This window comes from Aulonocara stuartgranti (genome assembly GCF_965226115.1).
Source record: "Aulonocara stuartgranti genome assembly, chromosome: 23".
NCBI classification, from domain to species: Eukaryota; Metazoa; Chordata; class Actinopteri; order Cichliformes; family Cichlidae; genus Aulonocara; species Aulonocara stuartgranti.
The window spans coordinates 50648922-50670976 of NC_138958.1; the positions used below are offsets into that span (position 1 = coordinate 50648922).

A 22055-nucleotide genomic window follows, 5' to 3' on the forward strand; every position below is an offset into this window, starting at 1 on the left:
GAATATTTTGGTTATAAAGCCACTACAGTTTGTAGATTGTTGTTTATAGATTAAGCAAAATCACTAAATCACTGCGTGATATTAAAATTTCATTTTATTTTTGTTACAGAATCAAATCAAATCACTTTTATTGTCACGTCACATTACTGGTGCAGCACATGCACACATGATAAAACCAACCTTTATTTGTCCGGTTTTAAACATTCAACATGAACCGTAAAACAAACTGTAAAAAACAACTATTTCCTCAAACAGCTACAGATGAGTGAAATGTAAAGTGAAGCAACACAGATATGGACAAGAAAAACCTGCATCTTATAGAGGTAGATGTTACATAACAAGATTACAAATACAAATTCTTCAATTTCAATTACTTATTAAGAAAAATCCCTAAATTTGGATTTTTATTCAAACACTGAAATAAGTGGTACATGTGTTGACTTTAGAAATGAAAAGAAGCTCACTTTCTGTTGGCATGAAGACAGACGGCTCAGTGTATTCTGCACGCTGCAAAAGAAAACACATCATTACAAAATACTTTTAAAACTAAATTAACAGCAGACAAACGTGAACTAGGTGAAACATTTTACCGTGTACAGTTCTGTGTTTTCATGACTGGTGGGCACCTGCTGTCTTCTGTGAGGGAAACTACGCACACATTCAATTGTCTTGGCACTAAGATAGAAACCGTTTGTTTAAACTAATGTACAAATAAAAGGCACCAAAATACATAAACAAGTCAGGTATAGATGGATTTTAAGAAGCCAAGTTAAGATTAACATACTTGACCTTAAATAATATGGGATAGAATTTGTAGCCATTTCTCTGACCATTATCTAACCTCTCTGAGCTACAATAATCTCTTACCTGTGGCATTTCTTTGTGTGAATAAAACCAAGGATGACTCCAGATATGATGATAACTACAAGCACTCCAATTACAACATAGAAAGAGAGAGACGAAGGTGTTTCTGTAGGACTGGTGGTGACTTCATGGCTTCCATTGGCTAAAAAAAGAAAAACAAATCAGAAAAGTACGATAGGTACGCTTATTTATAAATCAAAATCATGATATTAACCTCTGTTGCTATAGAGTCATGTAATATATTCTTTACATTAAGTGATTTTTTTAATTTAACTTTTATACTGCTTAACAGCAATTTTTTTTTTTTTTTTTTTTTGTTTAATTGCTAGTTTCTCTAAAAATAAAAATAAAAGGTATGTGGGCACAGCTCACTGTCCACAGCTTCATTGTTGCTTGTTATGTTACTAGTTATCAATAAAAGTGACTCACAATTGTAAAAGTTGTTAAATCCACACTTTACCTTCCACAGTGACATTGAGCTGGAGCTTATATATTCCTCCAGTCTGTACACACTCACAGGTGTAGCTCCCGCTGTCCTCCTGTGTTAAATGTGTCAGGTGGAGAAACACAGTCTGATTTTCTTTCATCAGTGTGAACCTGGAGTCACATCCATGCTCAAAGTTGTGTCCATTTCGATACAGCAGCCTGCACTCTTCTCCTCTGCTCCTCTGTGTGCTGATCTTACACACTATCAGCATGATCACGTTCAGCATTTCGTTGCTGCATATTCGAGTGACATCTGGTTGTTTGTCAATGATTTTCATAAGAATCTCCGTACCAGCTGTAATATGTTCCAATAGAAAACATTATTAAATAATATCATTTGCTGTATATCTATAATACATGACCAACATTAACTGCTAATATATTCCTTTTAAAAACTTTGACAAGACAAATTAACAGCAGAAAAACAACTTTACATGAAAGTTATACATTTTAATAAAAAATGAGTTCTTACACAATACCTTTGTTGTCTGTACAGAAAGTCAGCAGCAGAACGAACCACAGTTTCCATCTACCCATACTGGTCAAGACATCTAAACAACCGTTAACTGCTGCTTGAAGTGTACACTGTACTCTACTGCAGGGTTAAAGATATACACACTGCTTTGCACACATACACCCAAACCTCAGATCACCAGCTGTCACAGAGGTGAGTCAAGGAAGGAAGTGCTGATATTTCTGCTTTTTATGTTCGAACTGGAAGAAAGAAGAAATGCAAAAAAAGAAAAAAGAAAACATACAAACATACATATTTATTTGAATTTCCTTATGGTTACTTTCAACACCTTGTTTAATGAAATTCATGAAGCAAAAAATTATTTTCAAAATAAGACCTAACATTAGTAAATGTAACAATTACATATGATTGCTCCGTTACCTACGAACAAACACAACACAACATCAAACACACACCCAAAATACAAGTAAATATGTAGGCCCCCCCACACCTTTGTGAGCAAGAAAGCTGCATGCACCTCACTGCACCATGCATATCTGCATTGTGAGTGTGTGTCTTTGCCAGAAAACAGTGTGGTATTAATCCACCCTTGTCATAAGTCAAACCAGTCAAACCAGGCACAAACACGCTCTACGATCGTTTAAATGTCAGTCTATGTGAATTATTTCACGTCCAAGAAGTGGGGGGAATGTCCTATTCTTTTTGTCAGACAGACAGGTGGTGAGGATGGGAGGATGCATGTCTGCTGAGCTCACCGTCAGCACTGGATCTCCACAGGGCTAGGAAGTGTATTACCACCCTCTCTGTACAGTGTTTTTGTACATAGTAAATACTATGATTGTTCCATTCATTGTTTTATTTCTTTTTCCTTTTTTCAGTTGCTTTGTCTTTATCTTTAAAAAGTGTAACTGACCTGGAGAGCTCTGCACAAGAATTCCAGTGTGCACAAACTGTTGGTCCTGTGCACAAATGGCAAATAAAAATCTTGAATCTTGAATATTCTAAACTGTCAGGGATGTAAGAGATGACATTTTTGTATTCAGCCTCATCAGTTTCCTCCAAGGTTTCTCTCTGGACTTCTCATCTAACTCAACCGGTGCTGGTGTGTTCTTAGGTGAGTGACTTTTAAGCTTATTTGCTTTAGATGGGGCAGCACAGCGGCACAATAGCTAGCACTGTTAACTGATAGCAAGGAGGTCCTGAGTAGTAATTGGTAATTCTCAGTTGCCCAGTGGTGAATGTGAGTGTGTATGGTTGTCTGTTTCTATGTGTTGGCCCTGCGACAGGCTACTCTAGCCCTATGGTAGCTGGGTCGCCCCCCCCAGCAACCCTGACAAGGACAAGTGGAAGAGAACGGATGGATGCCTTCGACCTACTGACTACACCACATAAACTCTTTTCCCTCTCTGCAATAAGATCATACAATAGGGAGACCTGTTCCCAACAGACTAGGGTAGAGCAATTTGGGAGCTACACCTATTTTTAGCAGATAGACCTGATTATTGACCTCTATGTAAATCTCACCGTTCCTTTTCCTCAAACTTAAATTGATATTTGATGGTTTGTTAGATGTCAATCATAGTATGTTGTTAGTCTGAGAAGATGAACTGCTGAAAGAACCACTCCTTTTCCCATACTCTCTGGCTTACCCTTCACCTGGCACAGCAGTCCAGCATATCGATGTGTTCCTGGGCCTTTCTGTGCCAAGAAGTAGGTATCCACTAGTTTTCCTGCCTTTGTTGCTGTGTCAGGGTCATGCTCCTTGACCTACATCTTCACTTCTAGATAAAGCGCTCCAGCACAACAGCTACCATATTTTCCTCTTTTGTGTATGTACAATAACCAACACCTTTGCAAGTCCCTCAGATGGGTGTATATCTTTTGGGAGATTTTTTCGCTGGGGTGTCAAGGGACCTGGATTATCGTCATCAACAAATATCTCTACAGAGTTCATATTTATTCAACACTGCTTCTTTCCGTCTGTCATAGTTGTAGAATGAGCTGGATCCATGGCCACAAAGGCACTCCTAGCTTTGCATGTTAACAATTGAATGAGACGAATTGCCCACTCATGCTTTGGTGATTTATAAACAGTTTCCAGCCTTTCAAAAGTTGTCAAAAATTGTTCAACATCATCATCTTCCTCCAATCTCACCAGTTTAGGCTCCCCAGGTGGCAATCTCGTGGTTCATGCTGTGGACCAGCCTACCCTGCTTACCTCTGAATCCGTTTAGAGCTGAGTAACCTGGAGGCTGAAGACCCTGAGCTCCTGTTCTTGTTTTTCTGTTTCTTTCTCTTTTATCCTTCCCAATGTGAAACTGCATGAAGGTCTCAAATATCTGGGCCGAACTGGAGGGTCTTGCTTCTGATGTTTTATCAGGGTTCACTGTAAAATGTCATCCTCAGTGGCTCGCCGTACAGCCCCTTCTTGCTCTGTTATGGTGGCTTGTTATACTGTTGCTGCTTCTCCTGTCGCATCTGTAGATTCGTAGGAGGCATTTTTAGAAGTTTCTTCAATGACATCTACAGGAAGCAGTGTCTGAAAAGGGCTGGGAAAATCATCAAAGACCCCAGTCACCCAGCACATGGACTCTTCACCCTCCTGCCCTCTGGGAGGCGCCACAGGAGACTCCGGACTAAGACCACCAGGTACCGGAACAGCTTCTTCCCCACAGCTGTCAGACGCCTGAACTCTGCCTCCTGACATCTGACACACATTAAACTCATGGACTGAACATACACACACACACAACCACTAACACTTTATACAGCCTCTGTAGGAAGTAGCCACATATTTCACTGATCTTAACTGCACTACTGTATGATTCTGTATAAACAATCATTCTGAGCAATATGATAATTATAATTCTACAGCTGTTTACAACTGTTCATAACTTGCATGTTTCTGTATAGTTTCATATTTATATCCTGTTCATAGCCTGTACATAGCTTGTACACCCACTACGGCCTGTACATACTTATAGTTATAGCATATTCATAACATACCTTCATGCCGTGTACATTGTAACATACCCATAATAGACCCATTTTTGTACCCTCAGACCTATAACAGACCTATTTTTGTAATATATCTATATACCTATATTATTGCTAATATGTATTTTGTAATATATCTAAATCATGGCTAAAGCACTTCTGGATGGATGCAAACTGCATATCGTTGCCTCGTACTTATGACATGTGCAATGACAATAAAGTTGAATGGTATTGTATTGTATTGTATAGCCAGTGGCTCCTCCCACTCCTTGAAATAACAATTAAATATCAATTAAGGATTACATAAGTTAATAGCAATGCTTAAGCTGTCGTTCAAATATAATGATAATAAATTAACACTGGGAACATTAGCACCAGTATATTTAGAAAGTGCTCCAGTTCCGTAAACTGGAGCCCCCCCCCCCCCCCCCCCCCCCCCCGTACTACACTTGGCACATTCCCTCCCATGAACTTAACCATAGAAGGAGACCAAAAAACAGTTACTGGGTTTTTGCCAGATGGAGGAGAGGTGAGAAACAGATTAGACAGGAATCTTACAATCTTAACCAATTCTCTTCATGATGTTAAAATTAATGTGGCATCAATATAACAACAATTAGATTTACAACACTGCAGTACGCTTAGAGATCACAGGACTCCCTGTGACATTGTTTACCATGTGAACCTCCCACTTTAAGTACAAATCTAGGTCATAAGACTCAGTAGTTGTTGATTGATTTTAGAAGGAAGTGGCAGTGGTCAAGGGAGGGCTCCTAGGTGTTTCATTATCTGCAATGGAGACTAACCTTTGGGAGATGGAAAGTTGCCTCTCTGGTGCTACCAACAGAAGTTGGTATACTTGTATCCTCCCAGTTTACTTCCTGTACATTGGAGGTGGAGGTCTTGTCATGTGTGTTACATATTATTACTATTATTTCAACTGCTATTAAAAAAAACCCTGAGCAATAACTTCTTTTTAGCAGTGTGTATGATAGTGGTTTCTGAAGCCTTAACGTATAGACTGCAAAACTGGTTCACACAGGCCGGTCCAAGTATTGTCAGGAAACCTGAGTCATACTGAAACTCTGAGCTTATCGCTTCACCACAGCTCCCTCGGCCTCTCTCACTCCTGACCCACAAAAACCTCTGTGTCTTTAACGTATGCATGCAGGCGCTACTTCAAAAGCCATATTTGCTTGTCTTTAGTAATCTCCTCCACAACACAATATGGCCATCATGTGGCTTCAAAGCATTGTATTGTATTCTGCAATCCCCACAAGTTGCCTCAATCTTAAAATCAATATATCATAAATATATAAATGTATTAAAAACCTGTTTGTTTGATGGTGTTGAGACATTTGAGCTTTTAGCATCTTCAGTATTTTATGCTATGTAAAAATTATTGCCACACCATCCTCTGACAAACTGAATCACTTGTCACGTCATGTAAGTTCTAATGTGGCTCAGTTTGCCATGTTAATTTGGGTAAGAGCACTTGCAAGATGCCAAAATATGAATGTATTCATATTGAGTTTTAAGAGTTTAAACAAGAATAACGAATGAGCAGGTTAATGCAGTGTTTACCCTGTGACAGACTGACCACTCACCATCCTGCAACCCTGAATTATTATCATTATAAGCTTTTCTGTATTTATTTATGTAATGGCATGTATGCTATTGCTAATTGTTGAAGAGGGGAAAAAAGTCTGAAGAATAAAATCCAGGGGGCCATCAAACATTTGTGCTCAGGGGGTCTGTAGGTGATGATCTGCATGTTGAAGGTAACTTAAGTGCAAATGAGTGCGTAAGGACAGGAACTTGATACAGGAAGCATGATGATGGTGATCAGTCAAAGCGACAACTCATTTACACCTGCAAAAAAAACAACAACCTCTACATGTGTCACTGGTGATTATTGTTTCACACAGTGGTTTACAGTGAAATCTCAAAGTGCGTCAAGATGACATCCGGTTTCTTAAAGTTTACATTAAACTTTAAGAAACTTTTGATTATTACTGTACTGCTACCACAGCATTGAAGGTATTTGACAAACTGAATATGTGATTTTTAAAAAGTCCAAAAGACCAATTGTTTAATTCTGTTATACAACACAGTACGCTTTAAAACACTTCAGCTTTAATTTCAAAGTTTGAAACATTAAACATGAACTTTAAAACATTAAAATAACATGTAGTCATACAAAACAGATAGCAAAGCAACATTGATTTGTATACAGAAGCTTCTGCTTTAATTTGTATTGGGAAATAATAATAATAACATTAATAACAATACATTACTCCTTAATGTGTATCACCCCTCTTCAGACATTTAAATAAATAGTATGCATGTTAAATTTTAACATGTTAGAGATCATAAATTAAATTCTCTCTTTGCATGAAGACTTCGTATGGCTCAATCGGTTCTGCTTGCTGCAAAAGAAAACACGAAGTCAAAGTGAAGCCAAAGTAAAGTAAAATGCACATTATGAAAAAGTTCAACGTGCAACATTTTACCGTGTACAGTTCTGTGTTTTCAAAGATGGTTATAGGGACATGTCGCCTTCTGTTGGACAAATAACATGAAAACATGGTGATTGAAAATTCTGTATTTGGCACTCAGATAAAACAAATGTTTTATACATTATGTTATATTTACTTATGTCAGATATGCATGGATTTTTTTTAAAAGAGCCTTTGCATGATAAAAGCTCACGTCTCCTAAAAACTACATTTATTAAAGATTTTTAAAAAGAAAATTTCATTAGATATTATGTGAAAGAATTTTTATTAGATGATATTTAAATGGCTGTTATGCTTTACTAATGAGTCCTTCCCCCTGCCTGGGTAACAAAAATCTCTTACTTGTTGTATTTCTTGCTGTAGACCAGTCCAAGAATAACTCCAGATGTGATGATGAACACAGCTGATCCAGCTGCAGCATAGAAGAAAGTTACTTCTGCAGAACTGTTTGTGGTGGCATTGACTCCGTCTACATTATTTAAAAACTCTGAAAAGTAAAACAGGTTCTAATCAATTATAAGGGAACATTAGGATGCTACGCATTCTTGCCTGTCATGTAATATTCATTTGTATTAAGTGTGTTGTCATATATTTAAATTCTGAACATTGTTTTATAATTGGTTTGGTCAGATTAACTGCTTCACATTTTTCGTTAAATAAAGCAGTTTGATTTCTTTGACAATTACAGCAGACGTGTCAGTGATAATTATTATCACAATGTTACCACTGCAGAAAATTAACAGAGAAATACATAAAGTGTAAATCATAAAAGTTATTAAATAAATCCACACTTTACCTTCCACAGTTACACTGAGATGAAGCTTTATTGATCCTCCAGTCTGTACACACTCACAGGTGTAGCTCCCGCCGTCCTCTGCTGTTAAATGTGTCAGGTGGAGAAACACAGTCTGATTTTCTGTCATCAGTGTGAACCTGGAGTCACATTCATGCTCAAAGTCGTGTCCATGTCGATACATCAGACTACAGTTTTCTCCTCTGCTCCTCTCTGTTTGAATCTTACACACTATCAGCAGGATAACTTGTGTTGTTTCATTGGTGCACAGTGGAGTGACATCTGCTTCTTTACTAATGGTTTTCACACGGTGCTCCTGCACAGCTGCAGTACAAAAAAATAAAAGTTAGTTCAGTATGAATTACAGCTGCTAAGTTAGCACTTCCTGTATTAAAGTAAATAAATAAATAAAACAGTTATTGGTAAAGGAAATATTCTCCCTCTAAAAACAAAATATATTAACCGTTCAACATCAAAACGCTCTACATAAGCGATCCTTTAGAAATAAAAGTAACTCGTGCACGATACCTTTTGTGCCTGTACAGAACGGCAGCAGAAGCAGAGCAAACCACAGTTTCCATCTACCCATACTGGTCAATACATCTAAACAACTCTTTAACTGCTGCTGGTTGTGTACACTGTACTCTACTGTACTGCAGGGTGGAAGTCAGATACACCCCTTTGCATTTATCTGCAGCAGTCAAAGAAGGAAGTGCTTTTATGGATTCAAATGTAGCCTTACCCATTTGTGTCAAATTAAAATAACTTTAACTATCTTGTTTGAAGAAATTCAAGAAGTAAAAATGTTGAATGAAGATCAAACACTGATAAATGAAACTATTATATGTGATTGATGCGTTAACAAATAGCACTCACATCACATCGCTTACACGAAGGAAGACGTCTGTCTTAAAATAGCAGCTTAGAAGCTACGCAATGACTTTATAGCAAACAGAACAAATATGTATGAAGACATTAGTGCAAAACAGGCATAACTTGATGTTTACCAAACATTTCAAAGCAGCAATAACAAAATGTCACTCTGCCAAGAATAAAGAAGACAGTGGGTTTGAAAAATAAAATCTTCCAGGCCCTGAAATGCATATGAAAGATTCCCACTCAGACCTCATGTCAGTGTATAAATTGGTTGAGTCGGGGTTAAAAATTAGTTTGCAATAGAAACTTGTCAATTAAATTTGATATAATTTAAAACATTTTCAGTTTTCAATTTTACCAAAATACAGCATGACGTAAAATGCAAAAAGTTGTTTTTGATGGAGTTGACAGAGATATTAATTTATATACACTACCAGTCAACAATTTGAACACACCTTCTCATTTATTGATTTATTGATTGAATTATACGACTGTCTACACTGTAGATTCATAGTGAAGACATCAAATATATGGAGCGAGATACATGGAATTATGTAGCAAAGAAAAAAATGATAAATAACTCTAAATATGTCTGATATTTTAGATTCGTCAAAGTGGCCGCCCTTTGCTTTGTTGACAGCGCTGCAAACCCTTGTCCTTCTTTCAATAAGCTTCATGATGTAGTCACCTGATATGGATTTCACTTCACAGGCGTGCCTGTCAGGGCTCATTTGTGGAATTTATTGCCTTCTTAATGGAGTTGGGACCATCAGTTGTGTTGTACAGAAGTCAGATTGGTACACAGCTCACAGTCCTATTTGACAACTGTAAGAATTCATAATATGGCAAAAATCATCAGCTAAGTAAAGAGAAGTGTCATGGTGGTTTCACCTAGGTTTTTGTGTGTTGTACCCCTTTTTGTGTCTGTCTGGGCTGATCAGCCACTATTTAAATTTCACTTTTGTCTCATTTAGATAGGTCAGTTTGTTTGAGTCTGTAGTATTGGTTGTTGCCAGCTTTTGAGAAGAGTTCTGTTACTTCGACCTCTTTTGTGGGCCCCAAATGTATTTATTATTTGTATAATTTAACCAGGTTAGTTTTTTGAGTTAAATTAAAACTTAATTAATTAATTAATAAATAAACTGGACTTTAACCTGTGCCAGACTTTCCTTTACTGCTCGGTCCATCACAGTGTCTCCAAGTGCAGTAGCAAAAACCTTCAAGCACTACGATGAAACTGGTTCACATGAGGACCGGCCCAGGGAAGGAAGACCAAGAGTCCCCTCTGCTGCTGAGGATAAATTAATCTGAGTCACGAGCCTCAGAAATCGCAAGTTATCAGAACCTCAGATTAGAGCTCAGATAAATGCAGCACAGAGAGTCAGTAGCAGACACATCTCTATATCAACAGGACACTGTGTGAATCAGGCCTTTATGATCAAATAGCTGCTGATAAACTACTGCTAAGGAAAAGCAACAAGCAGAAGAGATTTGTTTGGGCCAGGAAACACAAGGACCAGATATTACTGGTAGACATCTGTGCTTTGGTCTGATGAGTCCAAATTTGAGATCTTCTGTTCTGTTCCCCATGTAATGGTCTGCAAGAGGATGTAGCGAGCTATAGCCCCGTCCCCCAGGGCATGAAGCAGGCATGCAGGAGATCCAGGCTCCAGACATCCAGAGGCCCCAGAGTGCGAGAGCCCAAGGAGGACCACCAGAGGGGCATCCGTGCCACCCTCCTGGGAAGAGCTGAGGAGAGCCCCAGATGAGGGGTCACCCAGTAGCCACGGAGCAGAAGCCAGAGGGGGCTGGACAGGCGTGCCCTCCGGCTCTGCCGGCAGCCAGCTGTGCCAGAGTGAACCGAGCCGCAGTGCTCAGAGGCCCGAGGGCCCCCCGCACCCCAGAGGAGGCCTGACCGAGCAACAGGCGCCAGGCCCCGCCAGGTAGCCACCGGGTGTGAGCTGGTACATACCTGAGCACCCAGCCCCGGACACCAAGAACCACCAATGCACCGACCCCTGAGGGCATCAGTTACCGGCAGGGAGTGTGGTGAGGGGAGACAGGCCTTGGAGGGCCTGGGAGTTCCCAGAGAGGTGGAGTCTAAGACCCGACCTGACATATAGACACAGACAAACAGGCACACACAGACACAAACATGCATTCCCACCCTCATGCACACATATACAAATACTTAACACTCACCCAACGTAGGGATAGACATACATGGACATGTACACACAATCACACTCCCCAAACATACTCTATACCCCGGGTCCAGGTACCCTCACCCCGAGAGGGGGAAACGGCACCCAGACCCAGGAGATGTTACCCTTCCCCCGGGGTGGAGGCAAGCAGACCGTCCCAGGCTCTGCAGCAGCAGGGAGGCCCCGCATCCCAGATCCCAATTGGCCGGCCAACACCTTCTCCCAGCCCCCCCGCCCCGATGGCCAGCAGAGAACAGAGGTGTGTGAAGACCCCAAACCTCCCTCCTCCCGCTCATGTGTAGTGTTGCTGCGTGTTGTTCTAAGGTGCATTTAAAACACGGGAGAGCATGGTGCTGCTGCCAGAGAGCAGCAGGTGTTAGCACGGCCCCTCCCGAGAACCCTCAATGTCTACATGGATTTAAAATTGAGAGGTGGGGCGCCAGAGGTGGGGTTGAATACACAGACCGTTAACGTGCCCACCCTCAAGGCCCTATATGTATGTGTTATGAGAGTGTGAGTAATGTGGATGTCTAAGTTGTGGAATAAAATTGATGCACCGGTGGCCAGACGGGGACGGGGACGGGGGGGGGAGTGCCTCCCCTGCACCCTGGTGACACACCCGCACCTAATTGTGTGGGTGTGTTGGAGCGGGAAGAGGGAGGCAGCCGGGGATGGGGAGGAAAAGAAGGGAGGGGCTAGATGCCCCTTGCTGGGGTCAGCTCCCCGCTGACCCCAATAAATGGTAAGTGGCTTGTATTTGTATGGCGCTTTAATAGTCTTTACACACCCAGTCATCCACCCATCCACACACACATTCACACACTGGTGATAGCAAGCCACAGCCACCCTGGGGCGCACTTACAGAGGCACCCCCGTCCTTCGGCACCCACCAAGGCAAGGGAGCCCAGGCCCATCCAGACCGGGGCCAACGGCAGCAGGACCGCCCAGCCCCACAGGACCCGGAGCAGCCCACCCGACCCCACCGCAGAGGAAACTGTACCCACCCTAACATTCAATCATCTCCCAGACTACACAAGACAATAGACACCCAGGTTAAGTTTACTCTCCACCTCTCCTATGTCTCTCCCCCACCTGCAGAGTCGCTTGACCTAAACCCAGTACACATGGTTTGGGGTGAGATGGACCACAGAGTGAAGGCAAAATGACCAACAAGTGCTCAGCATCTCTGGGAACTCCTTCAATACTGCTGGAAAACCATTTCCGGTGACGACCTCACGAAGCTCATCAAGAGAATTCCAAGAGTGTGCAGAGCAGTAGTCAAAGCAAAGAGTGGCTATTTTAAAGACTCTAAAATATGAAAATTTTTTGAGTTATTGAGTAAATTGACACAGTGAGCATCATATTTGATTTCTCGAGTTCATTTAACACAATCCAGTCACTGTTTCTGAGACAGAAACTACAGAAAATGTCAGGGAACTAGTCTGTTATCTCACAGGTTACTGATTACCTGACAGAAAGGCCACAGCCTATAAGACTAGACAGCATTCAGGCTCCACAGGGGCTGTGCTGTCTCCACTCCTGTTCAGCGTGTGCACCTCACACTTTAGATGTATTACTGGTGGGCAGGTGGAGGAGTACAAAGAACTAGTGTATGATTTTGCGGTGTGGTCTCAGAGGAATCATCTGGCCTGAATGTGAAAAAGACCCATTAGTTGGTGATCGACTTCAAAAGGAAGACGATGATTACATGGCTGGCATCTATAATAGGACAGGATGTTGATTTGGTGGTGGAGTGCAAGCACCACTGACAGCAGGCTGAACTGGAAGACCAACACAGAGGCTGTAGACAAGAAGAGTATGAGCAGTCTGCTTACTAATGAATTGGAGACTTTTTAGCATATACAGTAAAACTGGACAAGTGCACTCGCTAGATGCCTAAATGTAAAGTGCCATTCATAATGATTTAACACTGCATGACCGTAATGTTATAGCTAATTGTTGAAGACGGGACAAAATGTCTGCACATTAAACTTCAGGTGGTTTGGGCCCATCAAGCGTTTGTGCTCAGGTGTCTGTAAGTTGATGGCATGTTTAAAGCTTAATCAGTGCTGAACAGTGAAAAAGAGTCATGTGTGTTTTAAGGACAGGAGCTTGACACAGGAAGACTGAAGATGGTCAAGGTGACGACTCATTAATTACTGGGGAAACACTCAGCTTGAATCAATCATAAACATCACTCTTAAACAAAACATGAATATTTGTTTAAGAGTGAAACATCAGTGTTCCTCCAGATGATGTCTGCGTGAGCCTCTTTTTAATAAAACCTTTAAAATATGCAGATTAGTAACAGAAGGTCACTAATGCTTTGCAGGTAATAGACAAACTTTGTGGTATGAAAAAGATCAACAATTTATTTTTGTTATAGACAAAACTTTCTTTGTAAAACTTTGAATGTTTGAAATATTCAACATGATCATGTAAAACATTAAAACAAAATTTACTCAAACATCTACAGGTGAGTGAAACAGGTAGCAAAGGAACAACGGCAGCAAGCCTGCCTCCGTTTTTATCCACCAGAAAACCATTCATCATGTTATACTAAAAATAAATCTCTTTAAATGCAATACCTTAACAACAACAACAACATAACAACATAATAATAATAAAACGATAACAACAATAATAACATTCCCTAATCATGTCTCTTCAAACGTTTACATAAATAGTAAGCGTGTTGATTTTAGAAGTCGTTGTAATTAAAGCCCATTCTTCGTTTGCATGAAGACACTGTGCGGCTCGGTATTCTGCTTCCTGCAAAAGAAAAGATGAAAAAATACATTTTTGAAGTAAAACGAACAGCAGAGAAAAGTTCGGCAAGTGCAACATTTTACCGTGTACAGTTTCCATGTGTTGTTTCCACGACTGATTATTAGTGCATGATGTTTTCTGCTGAGAAAAAACACAATTAAAAAAAGAAAAGGAGGTTATAAATTTGCTATTTCATACTATTTAGTTAACTATTTGAGCTATAAAAAGCTCTTACTTGTTGTATTTCTTGCTGTAGACCAGTCCAAGAATAACTCCAGATGTGATGATGAACACAGCTGATCCAGCTGCAGCATAGAAGAAAGTTACTTCTGCAGAACTGTTTGTGGTGGCATTGACTCCGTCTGCATTATTTAAAAACTCTGAAAAGTAAAACAGGTTCTAATCAATTATAAGGGAACATTAGGATGCTACGCATTCTTGCCTGTCATGTAATATTAACTTGTATTAAGTGTGTTGTCATATATTTAAATTCTGAACATTGTTTTATAATTGGTTTGGTCAGATTAACTGCTTCACATTTTTCGTTAAATAAAGCTTTTTGATTTCTTTGACAATTACAGCAGACGTGTCAGTGATGATTATTATCACAATGTTACCACTGCAGAAAATTAACAGAGAAATACATAAAGTGTAAATCATAAAAGTTATTAAATAAATCCACAGTTTACCTTCCACAGTTACACTGAGATGAAGCTTTATTGATCCTCCAGTCTGTACACACTCACAGGTGTAGCTCCCGCCGTCCTCTGCTGTTAAATGTGTCAGGTGGAGAAACACAGTCTGATTTTCTGTCATCAGTGTGAACCTGGAGTCACATTCATGCTCAAAGTCGTGTCCATGTCGATACATCAGACTACAGTTTTCTCCTCTGCTCCTCTCTGTTTGAATCTTACACACTATCAGCAGGATAACTTGTGTTGTTTCATTGGTGCACAGTGGAGTGACATCTGCTTCTTTACTAATGGTTTTCACACGGTGCTCCTGCACAGCTGCAGTACAAAAAAATAAAAGTACAGTTCAGTATGAATTACAGCTGCTAAGTTAGCACTTCCTGTATTAAAGTAAATAAATAAATAAAACATTTATTGGTAAAGGAAATATTCTCTAAAAAACAACATATATTAACCGTTCAACATCAAAAACGCTCTACATAAGCGATCCTTTAGAAATAAAAGTAACTCGTGCACGATACCTTTTCTGCCTGTACAGAACGGCAGCAGAAGCAGAGCAAACCACAGTTTCCATCTACCCATACTGGTCAATACATCTAAACAACTCTTTAACTGCTGCTGGTTGTGTACACTGTACTCTACTGTACTGCAGGGTGGATACACCCCTTTGCATGTTTCTGCAGCTACCCAAGTTCAGAGGACTGAGCTGCTGTTAAAGCAGGAAGTACTTTTATGGATTCAAATGTAGCCTCACCCATTATTGTTAGGTTAAAATTATAATTCATGAAGCAAAAACATTGAAGGAAAACCAAACGCAAAGGAATGTAAATATTACATGCGACTGATGTGTTACCAAATAACACTCACATTACATCTGTCAGCCAAATCCACTCAAACCTGCAGTCCTCTAGTGGTTCCACACTCCCACTTAACATCTAAAAGTGACACACCTTTCTCCATCTCTGGAACAGTCTTCCCTCTTTTATAAAGTTTTCCTTTTTTTAAATTCAATTTGAAGATCTACCTATTTTCAAGTGTCTTTCAGGTCACTTTAAAACCCACCCCAGCGGGGCACATCTTGATCTTTGTAAAACATTTCAAAGCAACAACAGAGGATTAATGCACACATGTCAAACCCGGCACATGTACAGCCTCTGGTAGTTTGTGGTGCTGTACAATCCTCTGGTCTTTGAGATGCAGCTGTGTGGATGAGGTGATTGATTTGGGATTAAAAATACTTTATTAGATATTCTGTATTTATTAAATGTGATTTTAATCAAACAAACAGACATGAAGCAATATAATAATATAGATTTGTCTGAGATTCACAGTTGTGGAGTTGATGGTTTCACACAGAATTACATAAAATGCAAAAACAAAACAACAGAACAAAAAAGGCCTCTAAGCACATTTTCTACCCTCTGATTGACATGTTAGTCTATAGGACCCATTTTCTGTACAACAAAATATCTCTCTTTACTTTACAGATATTATAAACAGATATTATCTGCACCTTGTATACTAAGTAGATATTGAATATTTCCAACTTAGTACTTGATAGTTTCATAGATTGCATAATCAACATGTAACTCTTTTCCTTCTATTCCCTGAGTATTAATGTACATCACTGTGACATCACAGGTAGCTGGACTGGAGTTAGCATCATGCTGGGGGCGACCTGACGAGATAGTTTGGTAGACATCAGTGGTCGGGTGTTGAAGGCTCATGTAGGGGTCCACTTCATCCTAAACAACATTTCGGATTTAAACATATTTAATATTTATTATAATATTTAATTACAGTGCTGTTTGAAAATAGACACGCTGTCACATGACCCTAAACATTTTGAGAAGTGTGAAACAGAACTACGTCAAACTCACCAAAGTCTGCAGAGTTTCAGATCTGGTTAAGTTAGATGGTCCTGGTTGGTTTTCTCTGTTAGAATAAAAACATCAGAGTTTACAGGGTGAACATTAAATACCTCCAACCTGCTGATGTGGGCATCTCTTCGTGCTGCTTTCAAAGATGCTAAAAAAATCTGACATTTTTAAATCATGAAGCGTTATTTTACAAGTTAAAAAGTTTTCACCTGGGAGGATTTCTCCTCAGGGTGACACAGCACGTTATCCCAACCACAATGATGAGCGTAGCAACAGCAGAGATGATGATGACTGTTGCCATGAACTTCATGCCAGAAAACGTGTCGTCCTCTACTGAACATTGACGCAAAATAAATAAATCAGAGACGATCAACATTATCTTGAAAAGTATAAAAAAGACCAAACAAGCTTACATTCCACTGTGATATTAAGACTTAAAACCTGAGTTTCTCTTTCATATGAGCATTCGCAGGTGTAGTTGCCACTGTCTGCTGCTGTTAAACTGGTCAGGTGGAGAAACACAGTGTGATTCACGTCTATCAGCGTGAACCTGGAGTCACAGCCGCACTTTAGTGGCTGCTGTAGTCTGTATAGCTGGCAGCAGGTTTCCCCTGTGTGTCTCTCTGTGCTGATCCAACATTTCACTAAAACCAAAGTCAGGTTCTGACTGGTGCACACTGGAGTGATGTCTGGCCCTTTTCCAGTGGTTTTCACAAGAGTCACTGAGTGAAAAGGACAAAATTAACATTTTACCAACATCAGTACAAAGAGTAGAGCTTTCTATCGTAAACTAGGTTTAGTGCCGTACCTCTGCTGTCAGCGCACACACACAGCGGCAGAAGAACGAGCCATCCACGTCTCCATCCGTCCATAGAGCCAAGAGATCAAGCTCAAGTCTACCTGCTGTTCTTTTAATACTCTGTGTTAAGGTACAGTAACCTGTACGTGACCTGATGTGACGTGGATTGAAACAGAAGTGAACCTGACTGCTTCTACTTTCCTGTTAAAATACATCAGTTCCTATAAGTCTCATATACAGTGATGTGATTTAAAAGGCTTTCACAGCACTCTACACAGACCTGTGAAAAAATGAACACACTCTTGCTTTCTCCGTGGGACAGGTTAGCAGTCACGTACTGCTGATCAAATGCACTCTAACAAATAAAGTGTGAGCACTTATATAAAAACAGATGCTTTGACAGTTTTCAGGTCGGGATCACTCAGGTTTGTGCTGATACTCTGCCACAATCCTCTCAAGAAATTCACCTCAAGTTCAGATCGTGCGAAAAATGTAAAAACCCGGTTAGCATGTTAAATATTAAAGTTCATGACAGCACAGTTAGAAAAAGACTGAACAAGGATGGCTTGTTTGGAAAGCTTGCCAGGAGAAAAGAAGATGGCAGTTCACCCGCAACTTTGGTAGCAACGTTGCAAAGCTAACCAGCACAAACACCTCACACCAACTGTCAAGCACGGTGTGGGAGGAGATGTTTTGCACTTGTTTTGCAGCCACAGGACCGTGGCACTCTGAATCGACCATGAACCCTTCTGTAGCAAAGTATTCTACAGTCAAATGTGAGGCTTTCTGTACAACAGTTAAAGCTTGGCCCTAACTGGGTCATGCAACAGGAAAATAATCCCAAGCACACCACAAATCGAGACCTAAGCTCAACTTAAATGCAGCGGTAGGACCTTAAGGCCTAAAAGAAAGTCCCCAAACATCAATGAACTTAAGCAACACTGTAAAAATATAAAAATGATTTAAACGACCGATACAGAAAACGGTTACTTAGTTATTTCAGCTAGAAGTGTTTCTACAAACTATTTGATGGGGGTGCGTAGGAGTGCAGAGGAGTCCTGAGAAACTCTCTTTTTCACAAAGGCTGATGGGTAAACTTCAACTTCTCAGTTCTCACTTTCAGGTGCATGAATGCAAAAATGTTTCATGTCGGCTCTTATTTAAGTTTCATATAAGACGTCTGTGGTCAATTTAGTTTGTGGTCGACGTTTGGTGATTTTGTTTTTTTGTAAACACGTGCATATGTGTGGGAGTAACATCTGACACTGGCCACAACAACACAACTCACACGCAGCAGTGCAAACAGTTAAAAACAGCTGCTTTTAATTGAATGAATATAAAACCCTAAAAGCAGATCCCATATCTTATTGCATTGAAATTGAGGGCCTAGAGGCACATAGCAAAAGAAATAATGATTTAATGATATAAAGCTTGCTCTGTGGTTTTCTTCCATTGTTTAGTTTAACGAAAAACTAGCTGAAGATATGAACACATCAGTAACAAAAAGAAAAAAACAGAAAAGAAATCGTTGTTTCTTAAAAAGTTATATTCTGATATATGTCAAAACTTTGATCTCTCTTTCTTTTCTCTATTTCCTGTTTCAGCTGGGCGGTCACCGTAGTGATGGCTGCATCTCTATCTGTCGCCTCCTCGCTGTTGTAAGCCTGATGTCGCACAGTCTGGTAGAACTCATCTGACTCCCGGTAAAGGCTTGTGTATGTAGCATCATAATCGATTTTACCCTGTAAAAACATCCAAATGTGTAAGGTTTTTGTGCTCATAAACAAACTTTCCATATATATTTGGCAGCCAGTGACTCACTTTAAAAAACACGAGGTCACATAATAGTTCACACTATGAGCTTATGCACTCGGGCTGTGATCAGGAGACCTGTGCTGCTGCTGCTGAGGTTCGCCCTCTCTCTGTGGGCTTTGGCCAGCTTCATTGCAAGCAGATGTTACATGAGCAATAATGGCTGCTTCCCAACTTCCTTCTGCTTCTGCCAGATTAAAGCTAGCATAAAGGTGGGATTTGGGAAGTGATTGCAAAGAGTATCATCAGCTTAAATTCAAATTGAAGACTGTCACCTTTGACCTGCATGCAGGCGTGACCCCATCTGTGTTTGCTGAGCGAGTATCTCGGTGGCCTGAGCCGCAGGGAACACAGACAGCTCAACCAACAAGAGCTTGCTTTATATTTGTAATATATTAAGGTGACTATCAGATTTAACGTCTCCACATCATTTTGGTCTAAAAGTTAAGCTTGATTTAGATTAAAACGAGTGTTTAGGGTCAGTGACTTGAATGGAAAACTGAGGTTTCTTTATATTTTGGTGCTTAAACCTTTGGACAGTTGTTGTTCTATTGTAATTACCGAGTGCTCGGTCTCTGTTCATTTTGCACTTGACTGTCCATTGATTTCCTCGCTGCGTCTCTTATGAGTTTTCCTCGGCCTCTTCATGCCCTGTTAGTTTCTGGAGTTTTGTACTTCTTGGTGATTCTTCCTTTTGTAGCATTTATAGGGACATTACCATCCGCCTCACAGTGAAGCTTGGCTTTTGTTCTGCTCCGTACTCGCGTTTGTGTCTGACTTTAAGCCAAATCGTGACATTTCGAGCATTTTAAAGGTAAATAAAGGTTTCCACATAATTAAGCTGGAAAAAATGTTTCATGTCCTGCTACAAGTGTTGTTGCGAAACCTGAATCATACTGAAAGTCTGAGCTGTTCGCTTTACCAAAGTCCCCCTGGTCTTTCTCTCTCACTACTGACCCTGAACGGAAAGAAAAATCCCTTTGACTCTCAGTTCTCTGTCTCTAAGATGTGCATCCTTTAAAAGACATCCTTGTTTGTCTTAAGTGGGCTCCTCCAAAGCATTATGCTCTAAACACTGGCAGCATAACTGTCAGGCAATGTTTTTGAGAGTGTCGAACATTCATGAGGTTTTATCGCTTAGTGCCAAGTGTAACTTTTTCTTTTACACCATCTCTCTGAATTACAAGTGCACTGCTGCAGTGACATGTGCACATGGTGAAGTGCCAGCTGCCAACTAACTGAGAGGATTTTCAAGTGGTTTCATTTCTCAACTTTTATTTTCTGACTTATACAGAATTTATGCATCTCTCCAAGTGTTTTATGTTGCATTGGATAAGAGGGCTAGCTAGATTTCTAAATGTATAGTTTGTAGGAATGCACACAAAAAATTTGATTCTTTTACTGTGTTATAAGAACGCAGAACAACAGAATAAAGAACAAGAGGATTCACTTACTATTGATACAGGTGGCTCTTTCCTTGTAGGGTATCTGTGAACAAAAGTGACAGTTAGAGCCATGCTTCAGTGAAACAGATGAGGTAATCCTAAATCTATTACAGGTTCAGTTACATACAGTTTGATTGAAATTAGTGTCTAATGTTCTCTCTAATCTCTAATCTCTAAATGTTGACATGCACAATTAAATCATCTTTACAAACTAAAATTGTTTGATTACTGATTGTCCAGTTGTTTAAGTTACAGTTCTTTTCTCTGTGTGTTGTAAACACAAACTGCTTAAATTTAAAGTGCAAGAAACAAATTTTCACCTGCAGCGATTTTGTCTCAGGATAAATCCGAGGACAACTCCGACTACAATGACAATTCCAGTACATATACAAATCACAGTGATAGACATCAGCTGCCTCACTGGAGAAGTGTGAGCTTCTAGAAAAAAATCACAAAAGAAAAAGTTAGAAAACGTAGAAAAACAGAGCAAAACCAGACTTTAGACATTACCTCCAGTTTTAATGTTAGGATCAGTACAAGAGCTAATGTCCCTCAATTAGTTTTCATTTTAGTCATGATTCAAAAGAATGAGTCTGTGATGCAGGTCCGATTTATTCAACAGCAGTCTGCGCACAACTCGAACAGCAGCACAGGAGGCAAACAGAAACAGGTATGAGAGAAAGAACAAAGCAAACACGCACCTTCAGCCGAGATAAGGAGATGGATAATATCTGTCCCATCGCTACGGGAACACTCACAGGTGGACTTCCCACTATCCTCTGCTGTTAAATTGATCATCTGGAGAAACACGACTCGGTTTTCTTTTACCAGCCTGAACCTGGAGTCGCACTCGTTCTCAAAGCCCCGTCCATGTTGATACTGCAGACGACAGCCTTTTGGCCTGTTCCCTTTTGTCTTTATCGTGCACACTATCCAAATGTAATCCACTCTAGACTTGGAGCAAAGTGGAGTGACATCTTTTTGTTCCCCAATGGTTCTCATGATCGTCTCTGCAATTAAAGAAGATGTAATGAAGATCTGTTTGGCCTAATTGCGCCAACTGTCTCCAAAAAGGGGTTAAAGGCTACTTTAAGAACAATAGGTCAGTGCTATAGTCTGCTGTTATTCTACAAGACTTTAAAACTGATGGGATGTGTGTAATCATACAGTACCTTCAGTGTCAAAACTCAAAGACAGAGGCAGAAACAGAGCAAACCACAAAGCCCTCTGGTCCATAGCTGCAGCAATGTCCAAACAAATCAAGACGTTATACCCAGAAGAAAACGAAACCTGCTGAATGCAATCCTTTGACACACTAATCATCAAACCACAAGAGAAAAAGTATCAAGTAGAAGTGGAGTCAAGGTAGAAGTGCCGAGACAGGGAAGCGCAACAAGCAACTGCTTCTAATTGTCAAGTAACATTCAGCCAATGACTAAACTGG

General features: G+C 40.1%; 5 protein-coding genes across 6 annotated transcripts; all 5 read right to left on the reverse strand.

Annotated features, from left to right (window-relative positions):
* Nucleotides 1-145: 145 nt before the first annotated feature.
* Nucleotides 146-3483, reverse strand: LOC309700538 (uncharacterized protein). The gene is made up of 5 exons (XM_082524131.1): nucleotides 1830-3483; nucleotides 1325-1645; nucleotides 868-1006; nucleotides 591-675; nucleotides 146-507 (listed from the first exon to the last, which is right to left on the reverse strand). Exons 1-5 carry the CDS (start codon nucleotides 1885-1887, stop codon nucleotides 409-411), a joined length of 702 nt encoding a protein of 233 aa, XP_082380257.1. The 5' UTR covers nucleotides 1888-3483; the 3' UTR covers nucleotides 146-408.
* A 3664-nt stretch (nucleotides 3484-7147) lies between these two features.
* LOC309700539 (uncharacterized protein) lies at nucleotides 7148-8764 on the reverse strand. Of its 2 annotated transcripts, none has more exons than XR_014274692.1 (5): nucleotides 8663-8764; nucleotides 8138-8458; nucleotides 7684-7753; nucleotides 7336-7384; nucleotides 7148-7251 (listed from the first exon to the last, which is right to left on the reverse strand). XR_014274692.1 is itself a non-coding variant. In XM_082524132.1 (5 exons), the coding sequence occupies exons 1-5, from the start codon at nucleotides 8721-8723 to the stop codon at nucleotides 7186-7188; spliced, it is 642 nt and encodes a 213-aa protein (XP_082380258.1). In that variant the 5' UTR covers nucleotides 8724-8764; the 3' UTR covers nucleotides 7148-7185. The 2 variants fall into 2 exon arrangements, 1 of the variants encoding a protein (XP_082380258.1); XM_082524132.1 differs by having other exon boundaries at nucleotides 7684-7828.
* Nucleotides 8765-13711: 4947 nt separating this feature from the next.
* Nucleotides 13712-15340, reverse strand: LOC309699842 (uncharacterized protein). The gene is made up of 5 exons (XM_082523026.1): nucleotides 15197-15340; nucleotides 14673-14993; nucleotides 14219-14288; nucleotides 14067-14124; nucleotides 13712-13986 (listed from the first exon to the last, which is right to left on the reverse strand). Exons 1-5 carry the CDS (start codon nucleotides 15255-15257, stop codon nucleotides 13882-13884), a joined length of 615 nt encoding a protein of 204 aa, XP_082379152.1. The 5' UTR covers nucleotides 15258-15340; the 3' UTR covers nucleotides 13712-13881.
* Nucleotides 15341-15926: 586 nt separating this feature from the next.
* Nucleotides 15927-17481, reverse strand: LOC309701359 (uncharacterized protein). Its single transcript, XM_082525486.1, has 5 exons — nucleotides 17364-17481; nucleotides 16969-17277; nucleotides 16765-16888; nucleotides 16556-16610; nucleotides 15927-16420 (listed from the first exon to the last, which is right to left on the reverse strand). Exons 1-5 carry the CDS (start codon nucleotides 17425-17427, stop codon nucleotides 16223-16225), a joined length of 750 nt encoding a protein of 249 aa, XP_082381612.1. The 5' UTR covers nucleotides 17428-17481; the 3' UTR covers nucleotides 15927-16222.
* Nucleotides 17482-18860: 1379 nt separating this feature from the next.
* LOC309699912 (uncharacterized protein) lies at nucleotides 18861-21835 on the reverse strand. Its single transcript, XM_082523149.1, has 5 exons — nucleotides 21784-21835; nucleotides 21313-21621; nucleotides 20932-21049; nucleotides 20621-20654; nucleotides 18861-19096 (listed from the first exon to the last, which is right to left on the reverse strand). The coding sequence occupies exons 2-5, from the start codon at nucleotides 21611-21613 to the stop codon at nucleotides 18890-18892; spliced, it is 660 nt and encodes a 219-aa protein (XP_082379275.1). The 5' UTR covers nucleotides 21614-21621; nucleotides 21784-21835; the 3' UTR covers nucleotides 18861-18889.
* Between the last annotated feature and the right edge of the window lie 220 nt (nucleotides 21836-22055).

Bases quoted from the DNA above. Each gene is read 5' to 3' on its own strand.
- LOC309699912 (XM_082523149.1), bottom strand. From the start codon at position 21,613: ATGAGAACCATTGGGGAACAAAAAGATGTCACTCCACTTTGCTCCAAG. The intron at 21,050-21,312 runs GTGCGTGTTTGC...ATTTTTTTCTAG, and splicing joins TCTCCTTATCTCGGCTGAAG to AAGCTCACACTTCTCCAGTG. The intron at 19,097-20,620 runs GTAAGTGAATCC...ATGTTTTTACAG, and splicing joins AAGAGCCACCTGTATCAATA to GGTAAAATCGATTATGATGC.
- LOC309700539 (XM_082524132.1), bottom strand. From the start codon at position 8,723: ATGGGTAGATGGAAACTGTGGTTTGCTCTGCTTCTGCTGCCGTTCTGT. The intron at 8,459-8,662 runs GTATCGTGCACG...TTTGTACTGCAG, and splicing joins GTTCTGTACAGGCACAAAAG to CTGTGCAGGAGCACCGTGTG. The intron at 7,252-7,335 runs GTAAAATGTTGC...TTTCTTTTGCAG, and splicing joins AAAACACAGAACTGTACACG to CAAGCAGAACCGATTGAGCC.
- LOC309699842 (XM_082523026.1), bottom strand. From the start codon at position 15,257: ATGGGTAGATGGAAACTGTGGTTTGCTCTGCTTCTGCTGCCGTTCTGT. The intron at 14,994-15,196 runs GTATCGTGCACG...TTTGTACTGCAG, and splicing joins GTTCTGTACAGGCAGAAAAG to CTGTGCAGGAGCACCGTGTG. The intron at 13,987-14,066 runs GTAAAATGTTGC...TTTCTTTTGCAG, and splicing joins ACACATGGAAACTGTACACG to GAAGCAGAATACCGAGCCGC.
- LOC309700538 (XM_082524131.1), bottom strand. From the start codon at position 1,887: ATGGGTAGATGGAAACTGTGGTTCGTTCTGCTGCTGACTTTCTGTACA. The intron at 1,646-1,829 runs GTATTGTGTAAG...AACATATTACAG, and splicing joins TTTCTGTACAGACAACAAAG to CTGGTACGGAGATTCTTATG. The intron at 1,007-1,324 runs GTAAAGTGTGGA...TTCTTTTTTTAG, and splicing joins GCTCAATGTCACTGTGGAAG to CCAATGGAAGCCATGAAGTC.
- LOC309701359 (XM_082525486.1), bottom strand. From the start codon at position 17,427: ATGGACGGATGGAGACGTGGATGGCTCGTTCTTCTGCCGCTGTGTGTG. The intron at 17,278-17,363 runs GTACGGCACTAA...CTTTTCACTCAG, and splicing joins TGTGTGCGCTGACAGCAGAG to TGACTCTTGTGAAAACCACT. The intron at 16,421-16,555 runs GTGAGTTTGACG...AATGTTGTTTAG, and splicing joins CTGAAACTCTGCAGACTTTG to GATGAAGTGGACCCCTACAT.